General features: G+C 34.4%; 11 protein-coding genes, 1 non-coding gene and 2 further genes across 12 annotated transcripts, besides 4 other annotated features; 8 read left to right on the forward strand and 6 right to left on the reverse strand.

Moving 5' to 3' along the window:
• Window positions 1–7: 7 nt before the first annotated feature.
• On the reverse strand, window positions 8–1306 carry AEP1 (Aep1p; the record flags this gene model as incomplete). The annotated part of the gene is made up of 1 exon (XM_001643534.1): window positions 8–1306. One exon carries the CDS (start codon window positions 1304–1306, stop codon window positions 8–10), a length of 1299 nt encoding a protein of 432 aa, XP_001643584.1.
• Window positions 1307–1657: 351 nt separating this feature from the next.
• On the reverse strand, window positions 1658–2374 carry RIM9 (Rim9p; the record flags this gene model as incomplete). The annotated part of the gene is made up of 1 exon (XM_001643535.1): window positions 1658–2374. The coding sequence occupies one exon, from the start codon at window positions 2372–2374 to the stop codon at window positions 1658–1660; it is 717 nt and encodes a 238-aa protein (XP_001643585.1).
• Window positions 2375–3275: 901 nt separating this feature from the next.
• DHR2 (RNA helicase) lies at window positions 3276–5495 on the forward strand (the record flags this gene model as incomplete). The annotated part of the gene is made up of 1 exon (XM_001643536.1): window positions 3276–5495. The coding sequence occupies one exon, from the start codon at window positions 3276–3278 to the stop codon at window positions 5493–5495; it is 2220 nt and encodes a 739-aa protein (XP_001643586.1).
• Window positions 5496–6189: 694 nt separating this feature from the next.
• On the forward strand, window positions 6190–7515 carry ARG7 (glutamate N-acetyltransferase; the record flags this gene model as incomplete). Its single annotated transcript, XM_001643537.1, has 1 exon — window positions 6190–7515. One exon carries the CDS (start codon window positions 6190–6192, stop codon window positions 7513–7515), a length of 1326 nt encoding a protein of 441 aa, XP_001643587.1.
• Window positions 7516–7834: 319 nt separating this feature from the next.
• FET3 (ferroxidase FET3) lies at window positions 7835–9673 on the reverse strand (the record flags this gene model as incomplete). The annotated part of the gene is made up of 1 exon (XM_001643538.1): window positions 7835–9673. The coding sequence occupies one exon, from the start codon at window positions 9671–9673 to the stop codon at window positions 7835–7837; it is 1839 nt and encodes a 612-aa protein (XP_001643588.1).
• A 1090-nt stretch (window positions 9674–10763) lies between these two features.
• Window positions 10764–12386, reverse strand: MUD2 (Mud2p; the record flags this gene model as incomplete). Its single annotated transcript, XM_001643539.1, has 1 exon — window positions 10764–12386. The coding sequence occupies one exon, from the start codon at window positions 12384–12386 to the stop codon at window positions 10764–10766; it is 1623 nt and encodes a 540-aa protein (XP_001643589.1).
• Window positions 12387–12675: 289 nt separating this feature from the next.
• Window positions 12676–13776: a sequence feature (similar to hypothetical protein; correction of possible frameshift sequencing error~similar to Saccharomyces cerevisiae LHS1 (YKL073W)).
• Kpol_1073p18 lies at window positions 12676–15445 on the forward strand (the record flags this gene model as incomplete).
• Window positions 13778–15445: a sequence feature (similar to hypothetical protein; correction of possible frameshift sequencing error~similar to Saccharomyces cerevisiae LHS1 (YKL073W)).
• Window positions 15446–16180: 735 nt separating this feature from the next.
• Window positions 16181–16726: a sequence feature (similar to hypothetical protein; correction of possible frameshift sequencing error~similar to Saccharomyces cerevisiae STB6 (YKL072W) and STB2 (YMR053C)).
• Kpol_1073p19 lies at window positions 16181–18579 on the forward strand (the record flags this gene model as incomplete).
• Window positions 16729–18579: a sequence feature (similar to hypothetical protein; correction of possible frameshift sequencing error~similar to Saccharomyces cerevisiae STB6 (YKL072W) and STB2 (YMR053C)).
• A 228-nt stretch (window positions 18580–18807) lies between these two features.
• On the reverse strand, window positions 18808–19428 carry FAR3 (Far3p; the record flags this gene model as incomplete). The annotated part of the gene is made up of 1 exon (XM_001643540.1): window positions 18808–19428. The coding sequence occupies one exon, from the start codon at window positions 19426–19428 to the stop codon at window positions 18808–18810; it is 621 nt and encodes a 206-aa protein (XP_001643590.1).
• A 276-nt stretch (window positions 19429–19704) lies between these two features.
• On the forward strand, window positions 19705–19810 carry Kpol_1073trna1. The gene is made up of 2 exons: window positions 19705–19741; window positions 19774–19810. It is a non-coding gene; the product is annotated as a tRNA-Trp (tRNA).
• Window positions 19811–20242: 432 nt separating this feature from the next.
• Kpol_1073p21 (L-methionine (R)-S-oxide reductase) lies at window positions 20243–20770 on the forward strand (the record flags this gene model as incomplete). Its single annotated transcript, XM_001643541.1, has 1 exon — window positions 20243–20770. One exon carries the CDS (start codon window positions 20243–20245, stop codon window positions 20768–20770), a length of 528 nt encoding a protein of 175 aa, XP_001643591.1.
• Window positions 20771–20855: 85 nt separating this feature from the next.
• On the reverse strand, window positions 20856–21602 carry CSM3 (Csm3p; the record flags this gene model as incomplete). Its single annotated transcript, XM_001643542.1, has 1 exon — window positions 20856–21602. The coding sequence occupies one exon, from the start codon at window positions 21600–21602 to the stop codon at window positions 20856–20858; it is 747 nt and encodes a 248-aa protein (XP_001643592.1).
• A 1165-nt stretch (window positions 21603–22767) lies between these two features.
• Kpol_1073p23 (uncharacterized protein) lies at window positions 22768–23103 on the forward strand (the record flags this gene model as incomplete). The annotated part of the gene is made up of 1 exon (XM_001643543.1): window positions 22768–23103. One exon carries the CDS (start codon window positions 22768–22770, stop codon window positions 23101–23103), a length of 336 nt encoding a protein of 111 aa, XP_001643593.1.
• A 486-nt stretch (window positions 23104–23589) lies between these two features.
• Window positions 23590–26514, forward strand: NUP100 (FG-nucleoporin NUP100; the record flags this gene model as incomplete). The annotated part of the gene is made up of 1 exon (XM_001643544.1): window positions 23590–26514. One exon carries the CDS (start codon window positions 23590–23592, stop codon window positions 26512–26514), a length of 2925 nt encoding a protein of 974 aa, XP_001643594.1.
• Window positions 26515–26572: the final 58 nt, after the last annotated feature.

Raw genomic sequence — 26572 nt, forward strand, 5'->3', positions numbered from 1 at the left:
TGCTGTATTATTTCTTCATAAAAACTTCTTTAGCTTCAATACGAACATTCATTCCTAACATCGTCTCAAAATAATCACTTAATCTTGTTAAGTTTAGTGAAGTTGAAACTGCAGAGTCAGAAACCGAGACAGTTTTTTCAATTAGATCTATGCATAGTGGTAATACAATGTCCTTTCTATTCTTTTTCTTTAGTATCATATCCAAAACGCATTGGATTTCCTTGAAATGCCTTGAATTATGAATAAAAAACCTTAAAATCTCAGGGTTTGTAGTGTGATTTATTATATTAAAAAAATTAGATGTGTAGGATAACCTTTGCAAAATGGCATTTTCTGGATTACTCTTATAAACAGCCTTATTAATGAGGTCCAAATATGCTAAGATAATTTCATCCTTGGGATAACTTTTTTTTGAGATCAAGTTTCCTAGCAATTCTTTACTAGAGTGAATATCTTCTGCTTGAATATATAACATTAGTAAAGATTCTTTTGTCGTTTCTGAAAATCCAAATTTAGAAGAATGGGTATTAAATTTATTGTCCGCCTCCTTCAACAAACCATTAAAAGTGTTCATGAGTACCAAATCCATGGTGAACTTTTTTGAATGCACGAGGTAAAGTATTTCATTCACCAATTTTTCTAAGATGGATAAATGATCAATACCATTATTTAAATGATTTTTAATCGATTTGGTCACTAATATTAATTTAGGTATAGTAGTGACGTAATTTTGAATCAGATATATGTATATATCTTCCACAAATAGTCTAGTTGACATTCGTTTTTGTAAAATATTGTTTAAGCATAATTCAAAATTGTGTATGTCAGTTCTGCCACCATTAGTATTTTCTAATAAATCCACTAAAATTTTCAATTCTGGGAAATTTGTAATTGTTAATTTCGATTCAACCGTTGGCATTTCCAAAGGTTTGAAATCTATTGTATAATATTCATCAGAGTAATTTTTTATTCTAATATAGTTAAACTTCTTTAGCCAAGGCACAATATTACGTACACTAGGGAATATAATTTTTTTATATAACAACTGAGGTAACACAGACGTTGATAACAGTGGTAAACTGATAGGAAAAACTGGCTTACCATCCATTAACGAAGGGTTTCTTTCAGTACTACATAATGTGAATTCTTCAATTTGAGATGGTCTATAAAATGGATGAATAATTTCTTTTGGATCTATTGGTTTCACAAAACCTTTTCTTGATGCAATGTTCCTGCTCGGTACTAAAACCATAGACTGTGTAACATTTTTAGGTGAACATTTTGAAGCCACCTTTGAAATTACCATTATCTTCAATTATTTTAAAACTAGAGGATGGCTCACACAGATAAAAAAAAGGTATATTAGATATTTTCAGTTTTAAATCTATTCATAGGTCGTCAGTTATCTCTGTATATTTCACCAATGGCTCAATCTACCAGATATATAGTCAAATTGCTCCAGTGAGACCCTATCCTAAGGTGTATTTGTCGTGTTGTGCCAACTGGTATTGAAATAGTTCATGATTTCGAACTCGAACTCGAGCTGGATTATATTTTTTTTTCTTTGGGTTTTAATATATGCACGTATATTATGACCAGTCACATGCCTTGATATTTAAATGGTAATGTATGGAACAATAGATGAATGGTTATTGTATTAAGGTACTCTATAAGTTAATTCAGGTTCCAGCATTAAACTGCTGTTCCAATCAGAATCATGGGTTTCATTCATATCTATCAGTTTTTGTTTTTGTGCATCGGGAAGCGATACCATTTCCACTTGATTATCTTGATCACCAGTCGAATATAATGCTTCATAGTTGATCATGATTGCCGATCTTCTTAAAGACCATAGAATAGAGCAGCATATGGCAATGAAGATGGTCACTATCAATACCATCCATGCTGGCCAACACACGGTCGGCACAAACAATAGCAGATCCACCAAGAAAGCCAATAAGGACATTAAGAAAGTAGGCAAAGATAACAAAGCTACACCTAAGGTGTAGGAAGTTGAAGTTCCTAACTTTTCTATGAATAAACATAAACTCATCAACCAAAGTACGAATACGAACACCAATGCAATAGGATGGACCACTAAAAGTCTTGTCACCGAGTATCTAATCCCCGAAGGCAAACGAAATTTTAAAGCTAATAAACTTGATTGGGGATAACGGTAGCCTATACTTAGACCACTGCAACCCATACTATGACCTTTTGTATTACACCAACCAAATACACCAAATTGGATACCATCAAGTTGGGATAACATCAAATGATCTATCACCGGCGTAGTGATATTTGGAATGATATGAAATACTAACGAAATTGTCATTAGTATGGCCACTGACATCATCAGAGAAAACCTACTCATCTTTGATAACTATTGGAAGTATATATATATATATATATATGAGTGTGTGTTCATATATATATACACATATTCAAAGCCCTTGTAATTGAATTTAAAGAAAAGGGTAGAAATAGGATTATGATATATCAATAACAGAACATTACAACACAACGATCAAGACAAAAAATTATTCTCCGTATCCAAATGATTATAATCTATTTTATCCTATCTGATGATTTTAATTTTTACCTTATTTTTTTGCAAATATAGTATGTGTCTTGTATACGTCAGTACCAGTTCAACTGAGACAGAAGCTATGAGATTCCAGAGAACAATCAATATAAAAGAGTGGTAACCTATTTAAAACCTAATCCTACCAACCTTGCAGAACAAAAAAGTATCAATGAATCATCAACCATTAGAGTTTTCTATGAGTAATGTAAATATGGTTAAGTCTAGTTCATTCCATTCCATTCCATTGTAGAGTGAGAGACGGTCGAAACTGTTATTCAATTCTCATCTCATCTCATCTCATGAATGTCCATCGTCAACAATGACCGAATCATCAAAAGTGAAAAATTTCGAAAAATTGCAGACAGGACGAATTTTGAAGCTTCAAGATGCGATGAGATGAGATGAGATAGCTGAGATGAGATGAGATTAGATGAGATGAGATGAGATCAAGTAGTTTAAAGATGTGATGATATGTACCTGCATACATGCAATTATATTTAGATTCTAGTTGAATATTGTTGGATTGTGAGGGTTTTGGTCTTGTTTATTTGTATTTATCTACTGTCGCTTTGATGGCGTTGTGATTTGTGTGGGCTTGCTATATAGGAAATTAAAATTGGTTTATAGAAGAGCAGGGCTTTAATTTTAGAACTGAACAGTATAGAACAAAATAGAATAGTTTTAAAGTATGCACGGTAAGATTCCTGGGCCAGCAAAGAGTAGGGCCTCTGGTAAGAATAAGAAGAATGCCAGCAAGAAAGCGAATAATAAAGCTATTAACCCATTCAAGAAGAGGAATAATGATAAGGAGAACACTATAACTTTCCAAGAGGTTGCAGAAGAAGATATCGAGGACGATGAATTTGATAGGTTTAAGCATCAATCAAATAAAAATTTAAAGACTAGAGCAAATGAGCTTTTGAATGTTAGGAAAACTCTGCCGGTTTTTAAAAATAAAGATGAAATTATGAAATATATTAATAAAAATCAAGTAACTGTCTTGATTGGTGAAACAGGTTCTGGTAAATCTACTCAAATTCCACAATTCTTATTAGATGAATTGTATAAAAATAAAAAAATTCATGGTTCAATTGCTGTTACACAACCTCGTAGAGTGGCTGCTGTCAATCTAGCGACTCGTGTCTCACAAGAGCATGGTTGTAACGTCGGTGACCAAGTAGGTTATTCTGTCAGATTCGATAATTCTACCAGTAACAAAACAAGACTTAAATATCTAACTGATGGTATGTTGCTGAGAGAATTAATGATGGATAAAGAATTAAAAGAATACAATACCGTTATTATCGATGAAGCTCATGAAAGAACCGTATTAACAGATTTGATCTTAGGTTTTTTAAAATATTTGTTGAATGGCAAAAGGAAAGATCTAAAGGTGATAGTAATGTCTGCTACTTTACAAGCTGATAAATTTAGCTCCTTCTTCGACAATGCCCCAATTCTATTCGTTGAAGGTCGTAAATTCAATGTATCACAATATTATTTAAAAGCACCTTGTGATGATATTGTAGATGCAGTCATAAGATGTTGTGTACAAATAAATCTAAGGGAAGCTACTGGTGACGTATTATGCTTCTTGCCAGGTCAAGAAGAAATTGATAAAGCTGTGACTATTATTAATAAAATAGCAGAAGAAATTCAAAAGGAAAATTCAGTCCCATTGATGATTGCGTCCCCATTATATGCAGCTTTATCTCCAAGTCAACAAGCTCAAGTATTCTTACCATTAAAAGGTTTTAAGAGGAAAATTATCTTTAGTACAAATATTGCAGAAACTTCCGTTACTGTGTCAGGTGTTAGATATGTTGTTGATTCTGGTTTACGTAAGGTCAAAGTATGGAGACATCAATTGGGTTTAGCAACTTTATTAACTGTCCCAATTTCTCAGGCAAGTGCAATGCAAAGAAGTGGTAGAGCTGGTAGAGAGGATGAAGGTAAGTCGTTTAGATTATATTGTGAACAAGATTTTTCAAAATTACCGACACAAACAGAACCTGAAATAGCTAGAAGTGATATAACCTCACCAGTTTTACTCTTAAAAAAAGTTGGTATTGACGACATTTTAAATTGGACTTGGTTTGAAAAGCCTGGCAAAGACGAATTAGTTACAGGGCTACAAGAATTATACCAACTGGGTGCTTTAAGCGACAGTGGTAAAATAACCAATCGTGGTAATCAAATGGCATTATTGCCCTTGCAACCACATCTAAGTTCCGTATTGATTAAAGCTTCTGAAATGGGTTGTTTATCTCAGGTCATTGATATTGTATCATGCTTAAGTGTTGAAAACTTGTTGTTAAACCCACAGCCTGAAGAAAGAGACGTAGTTAATGAACGTAGATACTCTCTATGTATTTACGGTAGAAGATTTGGTGATTTGATTATGTTAAAAGAATTGTTTGACGTTTATTTCTACGAGTTGAATAAACAAAACCATGCCAGTGGGGAAAAAAGTGAATGGTGTAAGCAGCTTTGTATTTCATATCGTGGGTTCAAAAATGTCGTAAAAGTTAGAGAACAAATAAGACTGTATTGTAAGAAACTATTTGACACAAACCAAAATGGATATGATGACGAAACTGATAATAAATTGAAAGGTAATGAAGAAGAAATACATAGTATTTTAAAATGTTTCTTAACTGGGTTTTCTAAAAACACTGCTATCGGTATGCCTGACAGGTCTTATAGAACAGTTACCACTGGTGAAACTATCAGCGTTCATCCATCTTCAATGCTATTTTTAAATAAACACTGTCCTGGTATCATGTACACTGAATATGTTTTCACCACCAAAGGTTATGCACGGAACGTTAGTAGAATTGAACTTTCTTGGTTACAAGAGGCAGTTGGTAACAACATATCTGCTGTAGGAAAAACAAAAATTCTTTAAATACCCAAACAAAAGTACATGAACCCTCATCGTCATCATAATATTGACAAAATTTTCCTACAATAATGCATAATAGATATATAAATTATATATTTACTTAGAAAATGAACATTCGAATAGTAATAAACTAATAGGTTTAAACGTAACAATTTTATTATCTTTTCCTGTCTTGTCTAATGTTTCCAATCCAATTGAAACCGGTTAAAGTAAAAACCGTAATTGAAATGACTCATAGACCTACCTATGGAATATCTGATGTACCAATCATTCTTATATAACCTTGACTACTAGAAACAAAGACCATCAACCATTAAATTCAGATCTATGACTCTTAAAGAATACGTTTTAACCATCCTACAGCTAAAACTCTTTATCAAGTGGTTACCATAGCTACTAGCTAGCAAGCAAAAAAAGAAACCGAACAAGTCTTTAAAATAGGAAATGCTTTCGAAGTGATCCAGACTCTACAAGAGACCTGAAATAAGTTATTGATGGGGGGGATGGATCAGATTATTATCTTTATAGATATATAAAGATGATAACAATTGAATGAATTGATATGGTTATGGCTAAACCAATTCCTGTTTTAGGCATAATTGTGGGAGAGGTATTGAAATAAGACGAGAAGCCTAGTTGAAGAGTGAAAGGGAATAAGAACAGTAAGTGGGTTTAACGATATTATTGTAATAAAAAGATGAAGTTGAATACCAAACTATTGCAGCAAGCTTCAAAAAGTGTTGATAAATATGCTTTGTATGTTCCAAAGAATGGTGTGTTTCCTAGAGGATTCCAGGTAGGCTCTACTGCTTCTGGTGTCAAGAAAAATGGTAATTTAGATTTAGGTATCATTAGAAATACTAATACTTCACGTCCAGCAGCAGCAGCAGCAGTTTTCACAACTAATAAATTCAAAGCTGCTCCTGTTGTAGTTTCAAAACAAATACTGGAGGATAAAAATGGTACTGGAATTAATGCAATTGTTATTAATTCTGGCTGTGCCAATTCTGTTACCGGTGAAGTTGGTATTGAAGATGCTAAAAAACTTATAAGTCATGTAGATTCTAAATTGGGTACTTCAATGTCAACGTTACCAATGTCTACTGGTGTAATTGGTCAAAGATTACACGTGAATAAAATTTCTAAAGGTATTGATGAAATATTCGATAACAATAAATTTGGATCAGATTTCCAATCTTGGTTGGATATGGCAAAATCAATTTGTACCACTGATACATTCCCAAAATTAGTCACCTCTCGTTTCTCTTTACCAAATGGTGAAAAATACACCTTAACCGGTATTGCTAAAGGTGCTGGTATGATTTGTCCAAATATGGCTACTTTGTTAGGTTTTATAGTTACAGACCTACCAATAAAATCATCTGCTCTAAAGAGTATTTTAACACATGCAACTAATCGTTCTTTCAACTGTATCAGTGTTGATGGTGATATGAGTACTAATGATACCATTTGTATGATTGCTAATGGTGCTGTCGAGACCAAAGAAATTGATGAAACTTCTCAAGAATATGTTCAAGTGCAAAACCAGGTTACAGAATTTGCCCAGCAATTAGCACAATTAGTGGTCAGAGATGGTGAAGGTTCAACTAAGTTTGTTACTGTTAAAGTTCAAAATTCTTTGACTTTCGAAGATGCTAAAATTATTGCCGAATCTATTTCTAACTCATTACTGGTTAAGACAGCATTATATGGTCAAGACGCTAACTGGGGTAGAATTTTATGTGCTATAGGTTACGCAAAATTAGACAACTTGAAGTCTTTAAATGTTGACAAAATAAATGTCAGTTTTATCGCTACCGATGGTTCAGAGCCAAAGGAATTGAAATTAGTTGTTAACGGTGTGCCACAGCTTGAAATCGATGAAGCTAGGGCTTCAGAAATATTAAATTTGAATGATCTAGAAATCTCTGTTGATTTAGGCACCGGTACTGAGGAAGCCCAATTCTGGACTTGTGATATCTCACATGAGTATGTAACAATCAATGGTGATTACCGTACTTAAACATGATTTCTAACTAGAAATCAAATTTTATAAAACCTGTATATGAAATTATGGTATACTGCATCTTCTAATCTAAATATAAGTTAGTGAAGTAAACAGAATATTACAAACAAACCTAATTGATATAAAAAGGAATGTGAATTAAAGCATTAAGATGTGAATTTAGTTTTCTTGCAATGATCGTTAATTATCTTTTATAGTTAAAATACAAAAAGAAGTTTAATTAGTTATACACAATGGAGTATGTCTACTAAATGATAAAAATCTTTAATTAATCATGATTGTGAAGCTTAGATAAAATATTCTATGGCTGGATTGTTTAAGTGAAATGGGTTGATGTATCAACAATATCTGTTAATGGTATACTCAAGTCATCAGCTACCTTTTCGACAGCGTCAGGAATATCCATTAAGCCATAAAATGCTAATGTGGCAAGACCTAAAATACCAGCTAAACAAGAGAATGTTAAAGCAACAATACCTTTAGCGGTAAAGCCACCTGGAATAAAATTTTCTTGAACATTTTGTCCTTTTAAGTTAAAGAAGTCATCATTACCTGCTGCATTACCACTTGTCATAACACCAACGCTTTTACAGATATCCAAACCATTTTGATTAATCTGTTGAGTAGGGTCTGACTGAATACCATAAGGGTCCTCTACCAAAACAATAGTTAGACCTTGAACCATATGCCATTCGATATGACAGTGGAAATACCAGACACCTGGGTTATCTGATTTGAAACGTAATACAAAATTTGATTGAGGGTTAACATACACAGTGTCTCTCATCATTGGGTATTGTGGGAAGGTATGAGATTCAGTTTCGTTATATGCATGTGGTTCTTCACCCAAGTCACTGTCATATGGTCTGTCTCTCCAAACCAATTGGAAAACATGACCATGTAAATGGAAAGGATGTTTACCAGAATCCAAATTATTCAATACTAAATCAATAGTTTCATTTCTGTTCAATACAAAAGTATTAGTATTTGTACCGTAGATATAAGGATTATTAGCATCTGTGCCAGCCGATAATACTGTCATTAAAGTTGGAATCTTTGGAGAAGTATAGGTGATATTATTGAAGAAGGCATAGTTTACACCACTTATTAAATTATCCATTTTTAAATCTAAAGTGATGGTATAGTCTGGCTCACCATAGACTTCTACTTTATCATATGGAATTAAATAGAAATCATCTAGATAATCATCTAGAGAATCTACATATGATTCTTCAGGTTTTGGAGCAGAGGAGTTATAAGTCATAAAAGAAGTTGCATTTAATTCTAATTCCTTTGGAATCTTATCTAACATAGTATCATCGAATTTTTGCATGATAGCATAATTTTTTGAAGTATCATCCTTTGTCGTAATTAAAACTGAATATCTTTGAGCAACAGTAATGTATAGCATATCAGTAGTATTTTTTTCAGTGTAGACACCATCCACTTCTACAACGGTCATGTTATGATCTTCTATCCAAAAGTACTGAGAGACAAACCCACCAGTATTCAACAGTCTCAATAAATAAGTAGTATTTGGTTTGACATCCCATGTTAAATTCTTAGTATTATTAATGATCAAATTTTGTGGGATTGGTTCAGCACCAGTAGGATTGAACAAACTCATAAAAGAAGGGATCAATTCTTCGCTAGTCTTATGATACCATTCAGAAAGTTCGATACTGACTTCCTCATCATACTCATATGGGAAATTCTCATTATTTTCACCATCTTCAATAATCAGTTTACCTTTAAAACCGTCACCGTATTGACCCAGTGTGTGTGAATGATACCAATAAGTACCCACGTTATCATCAACAGTGAAATTGTATAAGAAAGTGTCACCAGGAGCAATAGGACACTGTGAAACCATTGGTGGTCCGTCCATTTGGTTCATACCTTTCATGAATAAACCGTGGGCATGCAAGGTAGTATTAGCGTCAGTGAAGCCGTTAGTCAAATATATTTCAATTCTGTCACCTTTAGCAACCCTAATGTCTGGCCATGGGAATTCACCATTGCAAGTAATGACAGGTCTTTCAAAAGTACCATCTACATCGTAGTTCCCCCAGCCAGTGGTCCAATTAAAAGTATGGATCTTAGCCAATACAACATTATATAGTAGAGTGAATGTCAAAAGTATGGATAAGTTCATTTTATCGATACTATACAGATGAGATAAAATCCAAGAATGGGAATGATGTATGCTGGACCTATTATTAAGTTATCAAGAGAGAGAGAGAGATCCATTCAATAGGCAATTATAGACTAGTATATCAATTCCAAGTCATTATCGAAGCCATACATCAAGAGATGCCTAGCACATATATATATATATATGAATGCGAACGCAAGTGAGTGCCAGTATTTAGATATTAATACATCTCTGGATAAAAGAGGTCTAAATTCATATGCACCCTTCTAAAACTGACACTTTTAAGGTGAACTGGGGTGGGCCAGGTAGAAAGAGAGACAAGATCCTTCGAGAGTATGGCCCAATGAGTGGTAAGCAGTAGCATATGCAACAAGGAATCCACGTCGACGTACATGCCTATGTCCATATGGTAGGATGAATAAATAGATCTGTAAAACTTAATACAGTTGCACCTGGTGCGATTAGCAATAGACAATCCAGTCATTCAATCGACTGCAAGCTGACGTTAACCTTGTCTTAATTGGCAGGGTATAACGATTCGGGTTGTTAAGTATGGTCAGATGACAGAATGATATAGAGAAAGAAACAGAGCTGAGCTGTTGTTGCTATGAGATGAGATGAGATGAGATGAGATGAGATGAGATGAGATGAGATGAGATGGGTGTTCATTTTGCATCGTGTATTCTGCAGTTCTCGTTGGCTCTCGTTGTTCTTTTTAAGAGTTGAAACAGTGTAGTATGCCATGCATTTTCTTGTGGGTTGGGTGCAATTTGGTTCATTTCTGGTGTGGTTTTGCACCTGGAAAGGAACAAGTTGCCGTGCATTCTTTACTGCTAAGCACACTACGCGTTTCAGTGATATATTTTTTTTCATCAGTGGTCACGTGAGAGGTAAGGATCTGAGAAGAGCTGGGTGACAGGAGACAGAATGTGCACTTGGTGCAGTTACAGATACAGATACAGATACGGCAGAGTTCAGACCAAAGTGTCTAGCAACCGCCACTTATCCAATAGATTTCTTTATAACATGCCAGGTTTTTATACTATACACATACACCATTCATCATACTATATATATATATATCGATATACTATAGAAGTTCAAAATGATCAAAGTCATTGTCGTCGTAATAACTACATAATACCGTTCTGTCGTTGAATTTAGATCCAGACAACCGTTTAATAGCTTCCTGGCAATTTTCAACGCTATCGAATCTTATATATATATTCCCAATGCCTTCATTGACATGTTCAAGGTTTAATCGATAGTCCGCATTAGGACTCCGAATCTTTACTTTCTCTACTCCTTCCAATCCTTCTTCAATGGTGTCTTTGATCTCTTCTAGAAATTGAAGGTTTTTCAAATCTAGTGGGTCCACACAATTTAATAACAATAAGGTCTTGCTTTCTTTCCTCTTCTTCTCAACCACTAGCTTGCTGATGCTTTGGAACGTGACCCCACCGCGTTCTTGTTTCATACTTGACGATTCATTAGGTTTGATCCATTTAACGCCTTGAAGCTTCTTATCTTCTTCTTCAATACCAGGTATTAGCATCATACCTGTGTCGATCATCTTACTTTCGCCATCAGCACTTTTTTCTTTGTATGTTATCATTTTGGTAAATTTTAATGGTCCATATTTCTCTTGTATGTTTTTCTCATCCTCTTGGTCAACCTTTATTGCAATCGCAGAATGATCACTGATGCTGTCTTCTTCGCCTGTCTGACCAATATAACTTCCTGGTCGACTCCACTTTGCTTCATCAAATGCTTCGCCAAGTTTATCCTTGATATACCATTGAGCAGAAATAAGAATAGTAGCAGCCTCACCACAATTCACCTCTATCACTACATATCCCTCATGGTCATCCTCTTCCCCTTTATTCGTAGCTTTCTTTATAGATTTTAGCTCGTATTCTTCTTCCATTCCTTCCAACATGACCGTCACTAGATTTTCCAATGATGGTAATTCAAATTCTTTCTTCACACCAGTAATCACAACTTGACAACTAGCTTTAGATTCATTCAGCATATTCTCAGTAGCGTCTTCGAACAATATCCTTGTTCTTCTGCTTTTAGTACCTCCATGAAACACAACTCTTGCTAATTTCGTTCTGTCTAATTCTTGTGGTTGACCAGGTTGTGGGAACAACCCAGATAGTTTAGCTCTCTCTGCTAAAACTTTCTCAAACCCTTCTGGTGTCACATCCCATCTAGTAGGTTTCATTCTTTGCCTCTTGTCAATAGACGTCACATTTGCCAGCTCTTCATCTCTAAAAGAGAAATCACAAATATCTAAAGGGTTAACAACATTATTATTACCTCTCATTGCCATCTTTTGATATGGTCTATTATTACCATTGTTATTGTTATTATTACCACCCTGGTACCTATTATTCATACGATAACCATTGTTGTACCTATTCGATGTTCTATCGTTGTATGTATTCCCTCTATACCTACTGCCCGACGGTTGGTGTTGATGTTGATGTTGATGCTGGTGTTGTTGGCGATTATGATAATTTGAATACCCAACATCCTTGTTCTCAAATCTACTTTGATTACCTTGTCTTGGACCACTAGGTAACCTCTCATATTTAGTCCTTTTATTATCTTCTTGACCACTAGATGAATTCGAATCACCACTGTTTTTCGACGCCATCGAGGCTATAATCTTCGACCTAACATCCTCCAAAGACTGTTCAATACTCATTATAAACTTTGGTGACCACTTGAAACCTTTGTAACCTCTAATCCAATCAAGATCAATCACCTCATCTCAACTTCTTCATATTTAACTTCCTTTTAAGTTACCTCTCTCATTAATGTAATTTTTCAATATTTTGACATCCAAGAGCTTAGTGAAAAAAAAAGCTGAATGAATTAAAGATTTAAGAGTGACAAGTACTTAACAAAAGTGAATAAAAGCTTATAATTGTTGTGTTTTCTAAGGATCAATCAGGTCAAGGTAAGACTGTGGTCTTCTATTAGATATATTGAAGATGGCTGTAAAGAGGAATTTTGGTTTGGCGAACCTTGTTGTCATATTTTTGTTATTGATTCAAAATGTGTTTGCCGCAGTAATGGGTATTGATTTTGGTCAACAAAATTATAAAGCTATGATTGTTTCTCCACAAGCTCCTATGGAGATGGTTTTAACTCCTGAGACTAAACGTAAGGATTTGGCTGGTTTGGTTATCAAGAAATTACCAGGGAAGTCAGGACAATTTGAAAGAATTTATGGTTCTGCAATTGGATCTTTATCCACTAGATTCCCAAGAAATACTTTATTAGGTTTAAAATCATTGTTAGGTATATCTCACGAGGATAATGAAAATGAAGTAGTTTCTTATTTGAAGAGACATCCGGGTATTAATATCACAGAAACTCAAAGAAACTCAATCGCTTTTGTTATCGATGGTTTTGAATATCCAATCGAAGAAGTTATCGCAATGAATATAATGGAAATTGTTAAAAGAGCTAATAATTTTTTGAAAGAACAAGACTCTAAAATTAACGACGAAGTTAATGATATTGCGTTCTCTATCCCTGAATATTTCAACCAGTACCAACGTTTGGCTCTTTTAAATGTAGGACAGATTATTGATTCAAAAATTAATACCTATTTGGTTAGTGACGGTATGTCTGTTGCTATTAATTTTGTTTTAAAACAACGTGATTTTGAACCTGGTGTTCGTAAATATTATGCTGTTTATGATATGGGTAGTAGTTCTACACAAGCTTCATTGTTTTCTGTATACCAGCCAGAAACCGAAACCGAACCAACACAAATTGAATTCGGTGGTTATGGATATAACTCAGACTTCGGTGGTTCAGATTTTACTTTGGCGATAGCATCTTTGATTGAAAATAAATTCTTGGAAAAACATTCTAAGATCAGATCAGATAAATTGAAATCCGACCCAAGAGCCATTGCAAAGATCAATAGCGCAGCTGAAAAAGCAAAATTTATATTGAGTGCCAATTCAGAGGTTACTGTAAGTATCGAATCCGTGATAGATGAAATTGACTTAAAGCTACAATTTTTAGAAAGCATTTGGAAGACTTTGTTGAGGATTACTTGCCATTGGCAACTGCTCCATTAACACTATGTTGAATGAACAATTTTGGAATGATACCGTCACAATGAATGACCTAGAAGGTGTTATTCTAGTTGGTGGTGCCAATCGTATCCCAGTTATCCAACAACGTTTATTAGAATTGGTTGGCGAAGACAAATTATTAAGAAATGTGAATGCAGATGAATCCATTGTCAATGGTGTTACAATTAGAGGTGTTAAATTATCAGAAGCTTTCAAATCAAAACCTTTAGATATAATTGATCGTACCACTTCTAATTACTTTGTTTCTTTGAATGATGACGAAGATTGGCGTGTTATTTTTGAGAAAGGAGCTACATATCCTCAGAAAAGATCAATGGTCTTGCATACATCTGACGAAATTTTGGATAAACTAAATGTTAACCTATATGAAGGTACTACATTGTCGAGAAACTATAATATAACCTCTAAGAATTTGAAGAAGAAATTCAAATCTAACGATTGTGAATATGGGTATGCTTATAACATGACTTTCTCATTGACAGAAAGCAAGTTATTCGGTCTTGAAAAGTCAGAAATCATATGTTTGAAGAGCCCTTTGATGAATTCTGACGCAAGTGATATTGAAGAATCAAATTCGGATATAGACTCTAAATCAGTGGCATCCAACAAGACCAATCCTTCCAGTGCTTTAGATTCCGTATCTGATGGTGCCATATTGAAAGATATAAGTTACAGGGACCTATTATACATTAAAAAGCACATTTCGTTACTTGATGCCCAAGAGGAAGAGCGTTTAGAATTACAATCTAGATTGAATACATTGGAAGCAGCCCTTTACAATGCTAGAGGTTTCCTAGAGGATAATTCAGAAAATGAAAATATTCCTGAACTTGAATTCCAAGAATTAGAGAACATCATATCTGAATATTTAGAATGGATTGAAGATGAAGCAGATGGTGCCAAAATCAAAGATATAACCAAAAGACATGATGCTGTAAGTGATCTAGTTAACAAGATTGACATTTACATCAAAACTATTGATGAACCACTAGATATGGAAACCTTTAAATCTTTAGTTGAAGAGGCTGATGTAATTTTTAAAAATATCACTGAAAGAGAAGAAATTTCTGCCAATACACTGGAGGAATCGCAAGAAGTATTTGAAAATATCGGATTAAACATCACTACAGAATACAATAAAATCAAATTATCTCGTTATTTAGAAAATGCATTGTCTAAATGGAATTCAACTTTAACCAAATTAAAAGAACATAGCAATGACATTTCAAAATTGATAAGTAAAAAAAGATCATTCAACAAGTTGAGTAGAGAAACTTTACTTGAAAAGAAACTCTCATTTGATCAATTATTGGATTCTGTCAAATCGATGTATTCTCATTTCTCAAGATCTTTAGATTTCCGTTTAAGTGAGCTTGAAAGTGTTTATCAAAAGACTTTGAGAACTCAAAAAAGACAACAAGAAAAACTGCAAAGAAAACTTGAACAAGAAAAGAAGAAAGCAGCAACCAATGCAACCATCGCAGCAAATGAGGAAGACTTAGACATCCAAGAAACAGTGGATGAATTGAATGATATTGAGGAGGATACCTCAAAAAATACTGCTTCTTCATCAATTGATAATAACACTAATAATGATGATGAAGATGATGGTAACTACTCCTCATCAATCTTACACGATGAATTGTAAAGAAATTTACCTACAGAATAGATACATATAATATATTTGTATATTTAATTCAGCACAATCATCTTACAGTATCAAATATATATACAAAAATACAACTAAAATAAATCTTCACAGCCTTGATCCCACCAAAAACAAATCAAAGGCTATCCAATCTAATTGATCTGTATGCATCACTAGCATCAACCTATACAATGTCTTGAACCTACTTATTTATCTATCTATATTCTATTGTTCATCTTCATCATCATCTTCCCCTCCCAAACAGCATCACCATACTAATTTGGCTTGTGATGTCAATGCTGCTTCTCTCTTACACCTTTTTAACCGTTTCGATATCTTATATCCAACATCACGTGATAATAATGGTATCATTAGTAATTTATGAAAATTTAGATCAATTTCGAAATTAAGTAAGGCTCTAGCAACAAATATTTAAGAACCTCAAACAGCATTTGCTGCAAAAGTGATGACTATTTGTGAATATAACGGACTAAGTGTTATAATTTACAATTATTAAGTCATAATATCGATATAAGAAGGTTTATTTTGACATATTAGTTGTTTTCTGCTATTCCATAAGGTTTTTAGAAAGATTATTATTAATTTCAATTATTTAGCTTTTTTTTAGGAGAAATTGGTTATACTAAAAAGTACAAAAATAGTTATTTGTTATTAGTCTAGAGTTTATTATAATTCTAGTAATACTATTCAAATATATTTATTATTTGAGTAGAAATGCATTACGATAATATTATGCTTTCCCATAATAACAGTCGCAGTGATAAATCCACAAAGAGTCAACGACACTCAGAGTCAAATACCATCCCTGAACAATCATTGGAAAGTTTTATATTTCCTGATATCAGAGCTCTGTACAACTTAAATCTACATTTATGTACAGACCTGGTGTATAAAGAGATTGAATTAACAGGTTTTGAAATATACATCGTGGAACAGTGGATTGCTGAGGGGAAAATTTCATCTCTGATTACTTGTTTTACAGGTAATGCAAAGGATAAGATATCTGCAGTTGAAGTTATTTTACCAGTCGACCCCACAAGATGGCCATTGGGTTTTCAAAAGTATTTTAAGGAATTGAATGAAATTGCACAACCTAAAACAATACCTGAAGGGATTTTATTTCTTACTAATTTATTCAACGTTTCGTCTACATTAAATCTATTACATATCGAATGTGGTGATATCAGAGTTATCTGGGATAACTTTAAAGTTAATTTTGATTTGAAGAGATTGCATTGTGGTGGGAGATCAGCATTATTGTAAATTCACCAACGTCTGCGGCTGAAGACAAGTTCGCCCAAATTTATAAAATTCCAATGTCGAAAAATATGAGGTTGAAGTATTTAGATATGATTAAATCAGGTCCTATAGGACCTGAGGCAAATAGTCAGTTATCCCATCTTAGAGCATCGTATGTAGAATGTTATCATCCTGTTGTTGAATTTATTACCCTAATTCAGATAGCACTAGGATACTTTGACCTTTTCTCGCCAACTATTAAAAAGGAAGGTTTGCTATATGATGAGACTAAACGGGCCATTGACAAGTGGTGGAATGAATATGGTAAGATCTATATTGGAATGGAGAAACCAAAAAATGAAGCTACTATTGGTCCCACAACTGTAGCTTCTTTGATAAGTTTAATTATGAGTTGCCATTTCAAACTATTAGTCTTGGATTGTACCTCTTCAAAAGATCCATTTGATGAGCCAGAGTTCTATTCAGGCGTTTGTAATTTCCAGAGGAAATATAACATCACAAGGCAATCAAGTAGTGTATTTTTGGATCATCAAACACTACAGAAATTATTTGAAGTATCTGCTAAAACTTCAAGTTCGGATATTTTCAAATTTAAGAAAGTTGTCAAGACAACTGTACAAGATATCACAGGTAAGGGGGGAATCACTCATGTCTCGAATGAAATATTAACTACCGATCTAGATACACTTGTTCAGAACGCCACAGGTGGCTCTCTGGGCTTGTTATGGAAAGGTAAAGGTAGGTTAAGAAAGGATACAAGAAAAAGTCAAATGCCATCATTTTGCAAAGTTAAATATTTTAACGGGGATCCAAGGGATTTCTTACAGGTTAACAGTGAAGTAAAAATCCACAAACAGGCATCTGCTCAATCCAGTAAAGAAGGAGAACCTTCATCTCCTTCAAGTATTGTAGATTCCACTAGCAATGAAGGAAATCCAAAGGAAGATATATTTGATTTAAAAAATATCAATACTTCTAATTCTTCTATTTCTTTATCATCAATGTTTTGTAACTACGATAGAGGGAAATATCTAAGTAGTTATGGCAATAACAAAATTTACCAAGGTGAGTTTTATAGAAGAAATTCAATTTCAAGAACTGAGGCACATCAGCATAGAAAGGAATTGGACGGGGATACTGGGTTATCTAGAGTATACTCATTACATCGTTCAGTTACTCTATCCCATATCCAGGATGTAGTAGAAACTTGGTCTTTACCATTCGATCCTTCTTTGGTCAGAATGGCAAGAGATTTATTGAAGGCAAAACATAGGTTAGGTTTAGATAAAGGTGACTGTTGTTCGCTTCAAAAGACCTTTGCACTCATTTTTCAGCCCGATGCCGCCTTACAATATGATGAATTTCATTTTAACGATTTAAGAAAGAGATTACAAGTTGCCTATGATACATATGATGAAAATGCCAATAAGTTGAATAACACACATAGTGAAATTGAACAAAGAAAAGAATTGGTTTCCTACGAAATGCGTGAATTAGAATCATTATCCTCTAAGTTGAAATATAACATTAGAATTTTGGATAGACGTATGAAGGAAGTTGAACATAATATTAAACATTTCGAAACAAAATTGAAGTCAGTGGAGAAATCATTTCTAACTAGTGAATTAGAAACAACGATAGATTGTAATGAGTCAATTGACAATATTGAATTTGAAAAGCGGGTGAGAACTATACTTGAAAGCCAATGTGTTGACTATGAATGTTTGAGTTTGAAGGTAATGAATAAGTTACTTCTCAAAGAAATAAGTGTCAATTTTAAAGAATTAATTTCAGGGATTATGAATAGGATATTTTACAGAGCAAATACCCCCGGTGAAAAAAAGGTCAATTGAATTTTTATGCATTTAGATATATACTTTATTTTTCGTAATATCTATATAATTTTGGTATAATTGGGTAAAAAGCAAGCAATATATGAATATTAAAATAATATTTTCGTCACTTGATGTTCTTGTAAGGTTGGGAGTTTGTAACTATCATTGATTATTTTTATTATCATCATTATTATCAATTAAGGTGTTATAAATGCTATTTAAGAGTATGATTATAATTTATTAAAATTACATATTGGGGATAGTTAAATCTACTTCAAAATTATTTTTCAAAAATATTAAACTCTCTTTAAATTTAAAGTAATCAGAATTCTGTTCAATTTTTGTAAAATCTATTTCCTTTAAAACAATACTTAATTTTTGCAGTACTTCATTAATTTTCAATACCATAGAATCTTTTGATTTCATTAATACTTGTGTGTTTTGATCAACTATATTTTCTTGTATTACAATTTTTTCATTTAATATATCTTTGTATTTTGTTGTCTTCAATAGCTTTTGTTCTTTTAAAAAAATCCTGATAGAATTTATATGCTCATTAACATGATTAATCAAAGTCCATACTTTTTTGTTCATATAGTCCTGTTGTTCAATTTTATAAATAAGATTATAATTTTCAGAAACTAAAGTTTCAATTTCTGATTTCCCTGAAATTGCATCGTACCTCTCTTGTGTTGTTTTATCAACACCCTCACTATATTGTTCATAAGAAACCCCAGACAGTTTCGCCACTTTACTTAGAATATGATTGATGTGTTCAGTTTGTTGTCTGCTGGACCTGCATTCAGTACTGAGGATTCTTGTTAACTGTAAAACGTATTCAAAATTATCAGAGCTGTTAGGTTCCATAAGTTAGTCTTTTATAAAAATAACAATAGATGATAACTTCTCGTACTATAGATTTAGGAATCTATTAGAGAACTACAAATAAATATCGAATAGCCAATAGTTTCAGCCAGTGTCACATTCTTTTTTACCTTTTAACCAAACCTAATCAAGTAGAAATATAAGGTTCCTGAGTACTTTTGATGAAGTTTAATAATTTTACCTAAAAAATACCAAATTTTAGTATTAGAAGTATGGGAACCACTTTCTTTGATTTTTATAATTTTTCAACAATTAGATGAAGCGGTGGCTCAATGGTAGAGCTTTCGACTCCAGTTAAATCCTGGGATTCCTCGGAATAAAAATTGCAATCGAAGGGTTGCAGGTTCAATTCCTGTCCGTTTCATTTATTTTTTTATTTTTTTTTCTTGTATTAATTTATACAGCTTATATGTATTTCAAATTCTACATTGTTTATTTTAAAACTATTAAAATCGATTGGTTAAACTAGTAGCAATCCACCACGGTTACCATTACAACGATACACGTCATTCCACCCAATGTCATAACCAACCGATTCCTCTGTACCTTATTCCGATAATTATCTAATCAGTAATTAATTGCCTCATCTTATAAGAAACATTTGAAAAATATTCATTATTATACACTTATTCTGATGTAATAAAAGTTATTAAACATCAAGAAAGGTGTACGATAAAGTTTCAAGCTATCTGGTTCAGCTCATTTACAGATATTGGTTCGAACTGAGAGCATCTATCTGATAATAATATAGGCATTCTGCATAATTTAAGTATTTAATCATAAAATTAATAATAAAATGAGTGAAGGTATGCATCATGCTGAATACAGTTCATTTAGTTCTCAAGATCGTGAAGAAGTGTTACAGACATTGATTGATTCCTATTCTGCATTATCTACTGACCAAGATAATTGGATCTGTAATCTATCTAATGCATCATCTTTATTATGGCATGCTTATAGATCATTGAATGTCAATGTCAATTGGACAGGTTTTTATGTTACAAATGTTGAAGATAAAGAATTGATTTTAGGACCTTTTCAAGGTAAAGTTGCATGTCAGTTGATTGCATTTGGCAGAGGTGTGTGTGGTGCAGCAGCAGAAAGCCAAGAAACTCAGTTGGTGAAGGATGTTAATAAGTTTCCTGGTCATATAGCATGTGACGGTGAAACCAAGAGTGAAATTGTAGTGCCAATTGTTAATGAACAAGGCAAGACACTGGGTGTTATTGATTTAGATTGTCTGGATTATGAAGGTTTTGGTGAAGTCGACAAGAAATATTTAGAAGAATTGAGTAGACTAATTGTTAAGACATGCAAATTTTAATTCAACATTACGTATAGACCGATGGGTATAATTATATATGGGTATTTATATGTATAAAGATATCTATGCAAATTATTTTTTATTTTTAAAAATAATCATCTCTCATTTCCCTCATTGCCTCTAAATCGTCTTCGTCATCGTCTTGAACCTCTGGTTCGTCTTGTTGCTGCAGTAAGAGTTGTTGATCTCTCCATTGTTGTTCAAGCTGATCCAAGTTTCCATCGTTGTCGTTTGGTTCTGGTTCTTCCGTCAAACTCTCAGTTGGCTTCCTTCTTGAGTTTAATGAATGTGAGTATATATCGTCGTCGTCTTCATCGTCGTCGTTGTTGTCTCCTTCTTCATCTGCAACAAACAGTCTACCATCTGGAATTGGAATTGAATCTTCTGTTGCGTTATCAGTTGGTTGGAGAGTGTCTATCGAAGTTGCTTGATCTATATTTATTTGATCTGTATGTATGCCCATTTCCTTTCTGAAGAGGTCTAGTCTATATTCTCTCAGTATTCTATCCGATTTACCCAGAGTATTACACAATTTAATGAAGTCCTTAAATTTAGCCCTTGGGAAGACGTCATGGGCCCAAAGTTGATAGAAGAGTATAATGTTGTTTAAATTTTGGTGATTGCTATTTTTTTTGGATATTCTTATTCTTTTTGGACCATTTGCAAGCACGTAAGGCAGTCCTCTGTCGGAGAGCAGTTGGTCAGAAGATAGTTTTACAGTTGGTTTTCTTTTCTTGGTGATGACGGCAGTTGGGTCTAGGGTATTTGAGTTATCCTTTACAATAGTTTCAGTTGGGTCCTCATCGCCCATGTGGAGAAAAGTGTCGTCCATGGAGTGGAATTGGAGATTGTGTATGGATGGATGGATGGTTATTAGTATATCTAGTGATACCTTAATATATATAAATATGTGTATGTGTACGTGTATGTATATATATGTATGCCCCAATATATATGGATGTAATATGAGATGAGTGTGACACGAAACTGGGATGATCTATTTTAATAATACTTTTTCAGATATCGCAAATAATACGCCAAAACGGTGAAAGATGGAAATGGGAATAAAAGGAACACGAGACTTGAATTGGACAGCCACGTGACTATAATATGATCACGTGACTCCGACCACTTTTACCACCACCACAACAAACCAATATCATATTCACTTGGTATAATATATTATATTCTTTTGATACGTAGCAAGCAATTGACTGGTTTCAATCCCAACACAGGGATATAGCACCTCACCCCACCGCACAAGCTATGGTGGTAATAGCACTATCTTGCTAACACAGTTTGGAAAGAAGATAGTCACATGACACAACCGACGTTTCCAAAAAAAAAAAGAATCCCAGATTGTGTGTGTCATGTGATCAGCAACAGTACAATACAATACACAACTGTATACCTTCTTGTCAATTATCGCAACACATACGCACGTGACGATCCACACATTTTTGGTTGCTGCTGCTGCTGCTGCCGCTGTCTCCACCGTTCCGTCCAGAGCGCAACTACGCGTATTATATTGGCAAAACACACACACACACACAAAACGAGCGCCACAGTTTTCCCGTTGACCAGTTTACCTGTGCTTGTGTTTTTCCGTCTCTCCCCCACTGTGGCAGTGTGTGTGTGTGTGTTGAATACATGCATGTCCTGTACACGTGACTATACCTGTCTCTGCCTCTCTCTTCTCGTCCCATCACAGTTTGCTCTTGTTCGTAGGAAGTTATCCATCTCCTCTCTGCTCATCTCTCCCTTGCTCTGCTCTCTTGCAATACGACAGAACTAAAACACTGCACACAAATACTCATCGTCACTTTTACACTCACACTCACACTCACACTCACATTTATATATAAGAACTACCATCTCGACTAGCATTTGAACTATCTCATCCTCATCTTTATCCTCATCTCTATCTTAACTAATGGGTTCTCTAATCCAACAAGATATACTTCACCACACACTCACACTCACACTCACAAGCTCTAATGCAAACTGTCTGCGACAATACATCCACAAAACCTTCCATATTCGAAAGAAAACCAGGTCTAGATCAGAAATTCAATTCCATCTATACTGAACTAAAACCTACACTTACGCTTAAACTTGATCCAAATGGCACGGAGAACAACAACACTACCACAACTCTAGATGATTACACCTATGCCTACGCCTGTGCACATACTGATGCAGACTCAAGTGCAGACGACGACGACGACGACGAGGACTTCGTCGTCGACCTAAGTACCGGCTCTTTGGCCCCAGTCAACCTGCACTACTGGAATAACATACATAGCATAACTAGTGCGTTGAATAACTTATAAACGCACACTGGGTTCAATTACAATTCATCATTTGGGACATTCTCTTACTTCATAATGGGGGAAATACATACGCATACGCACACAGATGCATCCAGGGTTTTTTCATATCATTTCATTACATAACACAACACAATATTTCTGTATAATATGTATAATTATAATGCATTCGTTTAATTCATATATAACTATAAGGAAAGGTTTAGGTTCAAGCATAGGTATAGTCTTATACTCTCAGTACTTTTTAACCTAACGTATCATCACGTGACAAACACGCATCATCTTGAACGGGTTTTAAAGATTTTTCCTAAAATGAACATTTACCATCGAATTTATCTTCAATCGAATAAATAAAAACTCAAGCGAAATTAACATCACAATTCGTATTATTCTGATCCCATACCTACAAAGATATCATACGCTACTCCATAGATCCATCCACATCCTCTATATCTCCAGTTCCAAAAAAAAACAAAAAGTATAACTTCGATGTTTAACGCCAACCGAGGAGCTTTCTCCTCTTCACAACCTTTTGGCTCAACAGCTAATAATAATAGTTCGCCTTTTGGGAACCAGCAACAGCAGCAGCAGCAGCAGAATAATAGCATTGCCAATCCACAGACCCAATCAGGCTTCGGTGGGTTTAACTCGATGAATAACAACCAAAACCCAAATACAAACACAAATACAAATTCAATGTTCGGAGCTTCGTCTAATCAAAATCAAACTTTTGGTAATACCAACACTAATAATAATACTGCATTTGGCCAAACTTTCGGTAACAACAACAACAACACCAGTAACAATGCATTCGGTTCCGGGTTTGGATCAAACACTAACTCAAATAACACCCCATTTGGAATGAATAAACCGGCATCTTCCGGTGGCATGTTTGGTCAAAGCAATAACCTTTCTGCATTCGGTCAAACCCAAAATAACAATGCTTTCAACACTATGAATAACAATCAGCAACAGTCTACCGGTGGTCTATTCGGCCAAGCAAATAACCAGCAACAGTCCGCTGGGATGTTTGGTCAAAACAATACAAGCCAGCAAAACACTGGTGGTATGTTTGGTCAAAATAATGCAAACCAACAACCTGGCGGTGGTATGTTTGCTCAAGGCACTAATCAACAACAAGGTGGGTTGTTTGGCCAAAATAACACCAACCAACAGACTACTGGTGGGTTATTCGGACAGTCTAACACAAATCAACAACCTGGAGGTATGTTTGGTCAGAACAATTCGAACCAGCAACCTACTGGTGGTATGTTTGGCCAAAATAATACAAACCAACAACCTGGCGGTGGTATTTTTGGTAAAACAAATGAGCAACAGAAGCCTGGTGGGTTCTTTGGGCAAAACTCAATGAATAATATGAATCAATCAAAACCAATGTTTGGTCAAGCCAATACCAATGCCTCCCCGTTTGGCTCTAACGCCCAACAAACTAATAGTGGTGGTATTTTCGGCCAAAGTAACGCAAACCAGCAATCTAGCGGTGGCATGTTTGGTCAAAGTACTAATCAACAACCAGCTGGATTGTTTGGCCAAAATAACACCAACCAACAGACTACTGGTGGGTTATTCGGTCAGTCTAACACAAATCAACAACCCGGAGGTATGTTTGGTCAGAACAATTCGAACCAGCAACCTACTGGTGGTCTTTTTGGTGCAAAGCCAGCTACTACTTTGAACTCTCCATTTGGTAATAACCAACAAACTCAACCTGGTGGATTATTTGGCGCCAATACAAATAATAATAATATAAATCAACAACAACCTTCAGCTGGTGGTTTATTCGGTAACAATTCTAACACTCAACAACAATCCACTGGCGGTTTGTTCGGATCAAAACCTGCTGGTTTACAAACTGGTGGTTCATTTGGAACTACAAATACATTGAATCAGACAAACAATACTGCAAATACAGCGGCACCTGGACTTTTCCTTGGTTCTAATAATAATACAGCCAACAAAACTGGTTCTCTAGGAAATGGAGGATTATTTGGGAGCAATAACGCTGCAACAACTACAACTAACACAGGATTATTTGGTTCAAATGCTAATACTTCAACTTCTACAAATAGTGGAGGGTTATTTGGTTCTGCTCCAAAACCTGAAAGCGCTGGTACTTCATTATTTGGCAACAACACTACAGGTTCATCAACTGCTGGAAATGGTGGTCTATTTGGATCCAAACCTACGGGAACTACTATGGGTACAGGTAATACAACTGGAGGTCTGTTCAGTAACAACACCACAACTGGATTCAATACTATGGCACCAAAGGCCACCACTGGAGGGCTATTTGGTTCTATGAATAATTCACAAGCATCAAATCAACAAAATCAGCAGTTAGCATTTGGACAATCATCATCTCAGCCTCAACAGGGCTCAAACGCTTACGGTATAACTGATTTATTCACTAGAGTTTCCGTACCAAGTTCAATTACACAAGTTAGTAAACCTAGCGCTACAAAAATTAATGCAGATGTTAAGATGGGAGCAAGTTTGACATCCGCGTACAGATCTATTCCAAAGCCTCTATTTTCCGTGAAGTCATTAACTTCTAATTCATTAACAGTTAGCACGGCCAATCAGGAACAATCATTGTTAGATTCTAATGAGAGTTCTACTTTGGATGGTTCAGGAGCTTTCATTTGCGAAACAGATGATATGTTTCAAAGTTCAGCAAAGTTATTATTTAATCCTGATAAAATGAGTTTTAAAACGCTCATCGAAAAACAAAAAAAGTCTGTTAACGAACAAGAAGCTGAATCTAGTATCGAAGTTAGTAACATTACTAGCCAATCTGCAATCCCGCAATCAGCCGAATCTATAAAAGCAATTGGTTTTGATGATAAAATGACTACCGATAATGAGACTGATAGTATTGTAAAAGAAAAAGAAGCTCAATTAATGAAGTTAACAAAACAATATGGAATAATTAACGATGATATCACATTTACTGACGATAATTACTATATTTCCCCTTCATTGGAAACATTGAGTTCCGTAGGTTTGATAAAGCTAAGAAAAGTAAATGGATTAACTATCGGTCACAGAGATTTCGGTAAAATTGATTTCTTAGAAACTGTTGATCTTTCAAATGTCTCATTAGCTTCTCTCTGTGGCAATATAGTTGTGTTTGAGAATAAAAATTGTGCTTTATATCCAACATCTTCTTACAAACCTAAGGAAGGGGAGGGCATTAATGTCCGTGCAAGAATTACTTTATACAAGTGTTATCCAGTTGATAAATCTACCAGACAACCTATTAAAGATGAATCACACCCATTGTTGAAGAGACATATTGAACAATTGTCCAATAAAGAAGGAACTGAATTTGTCAGTTATGACTCTGTAACAGGTAACTATGTTTTTATAACTGGTTCCCCTGTACGAAACTAAATATAGTTTTAAAGAGATGTTATGCGAATTCATTGGATTACTCGATAACCTGATTTAC

This window comes from Vanderwaltozyma polyspora, genomic scaffold (assembly GCF_000150035.1).
Source record: "Vanderwaltozyma polyspora DSM 70294 KpolScaffold1073 genomic scaffold, whole genome shotgun sequence".
NCBI lineage: Eukaryota > Fungi > Ascomycota > Saccharomycetes > Saccharomycetales > Saccharomycetaceae > Vanderwaltozyma > Vanderwaltozyma polyspora.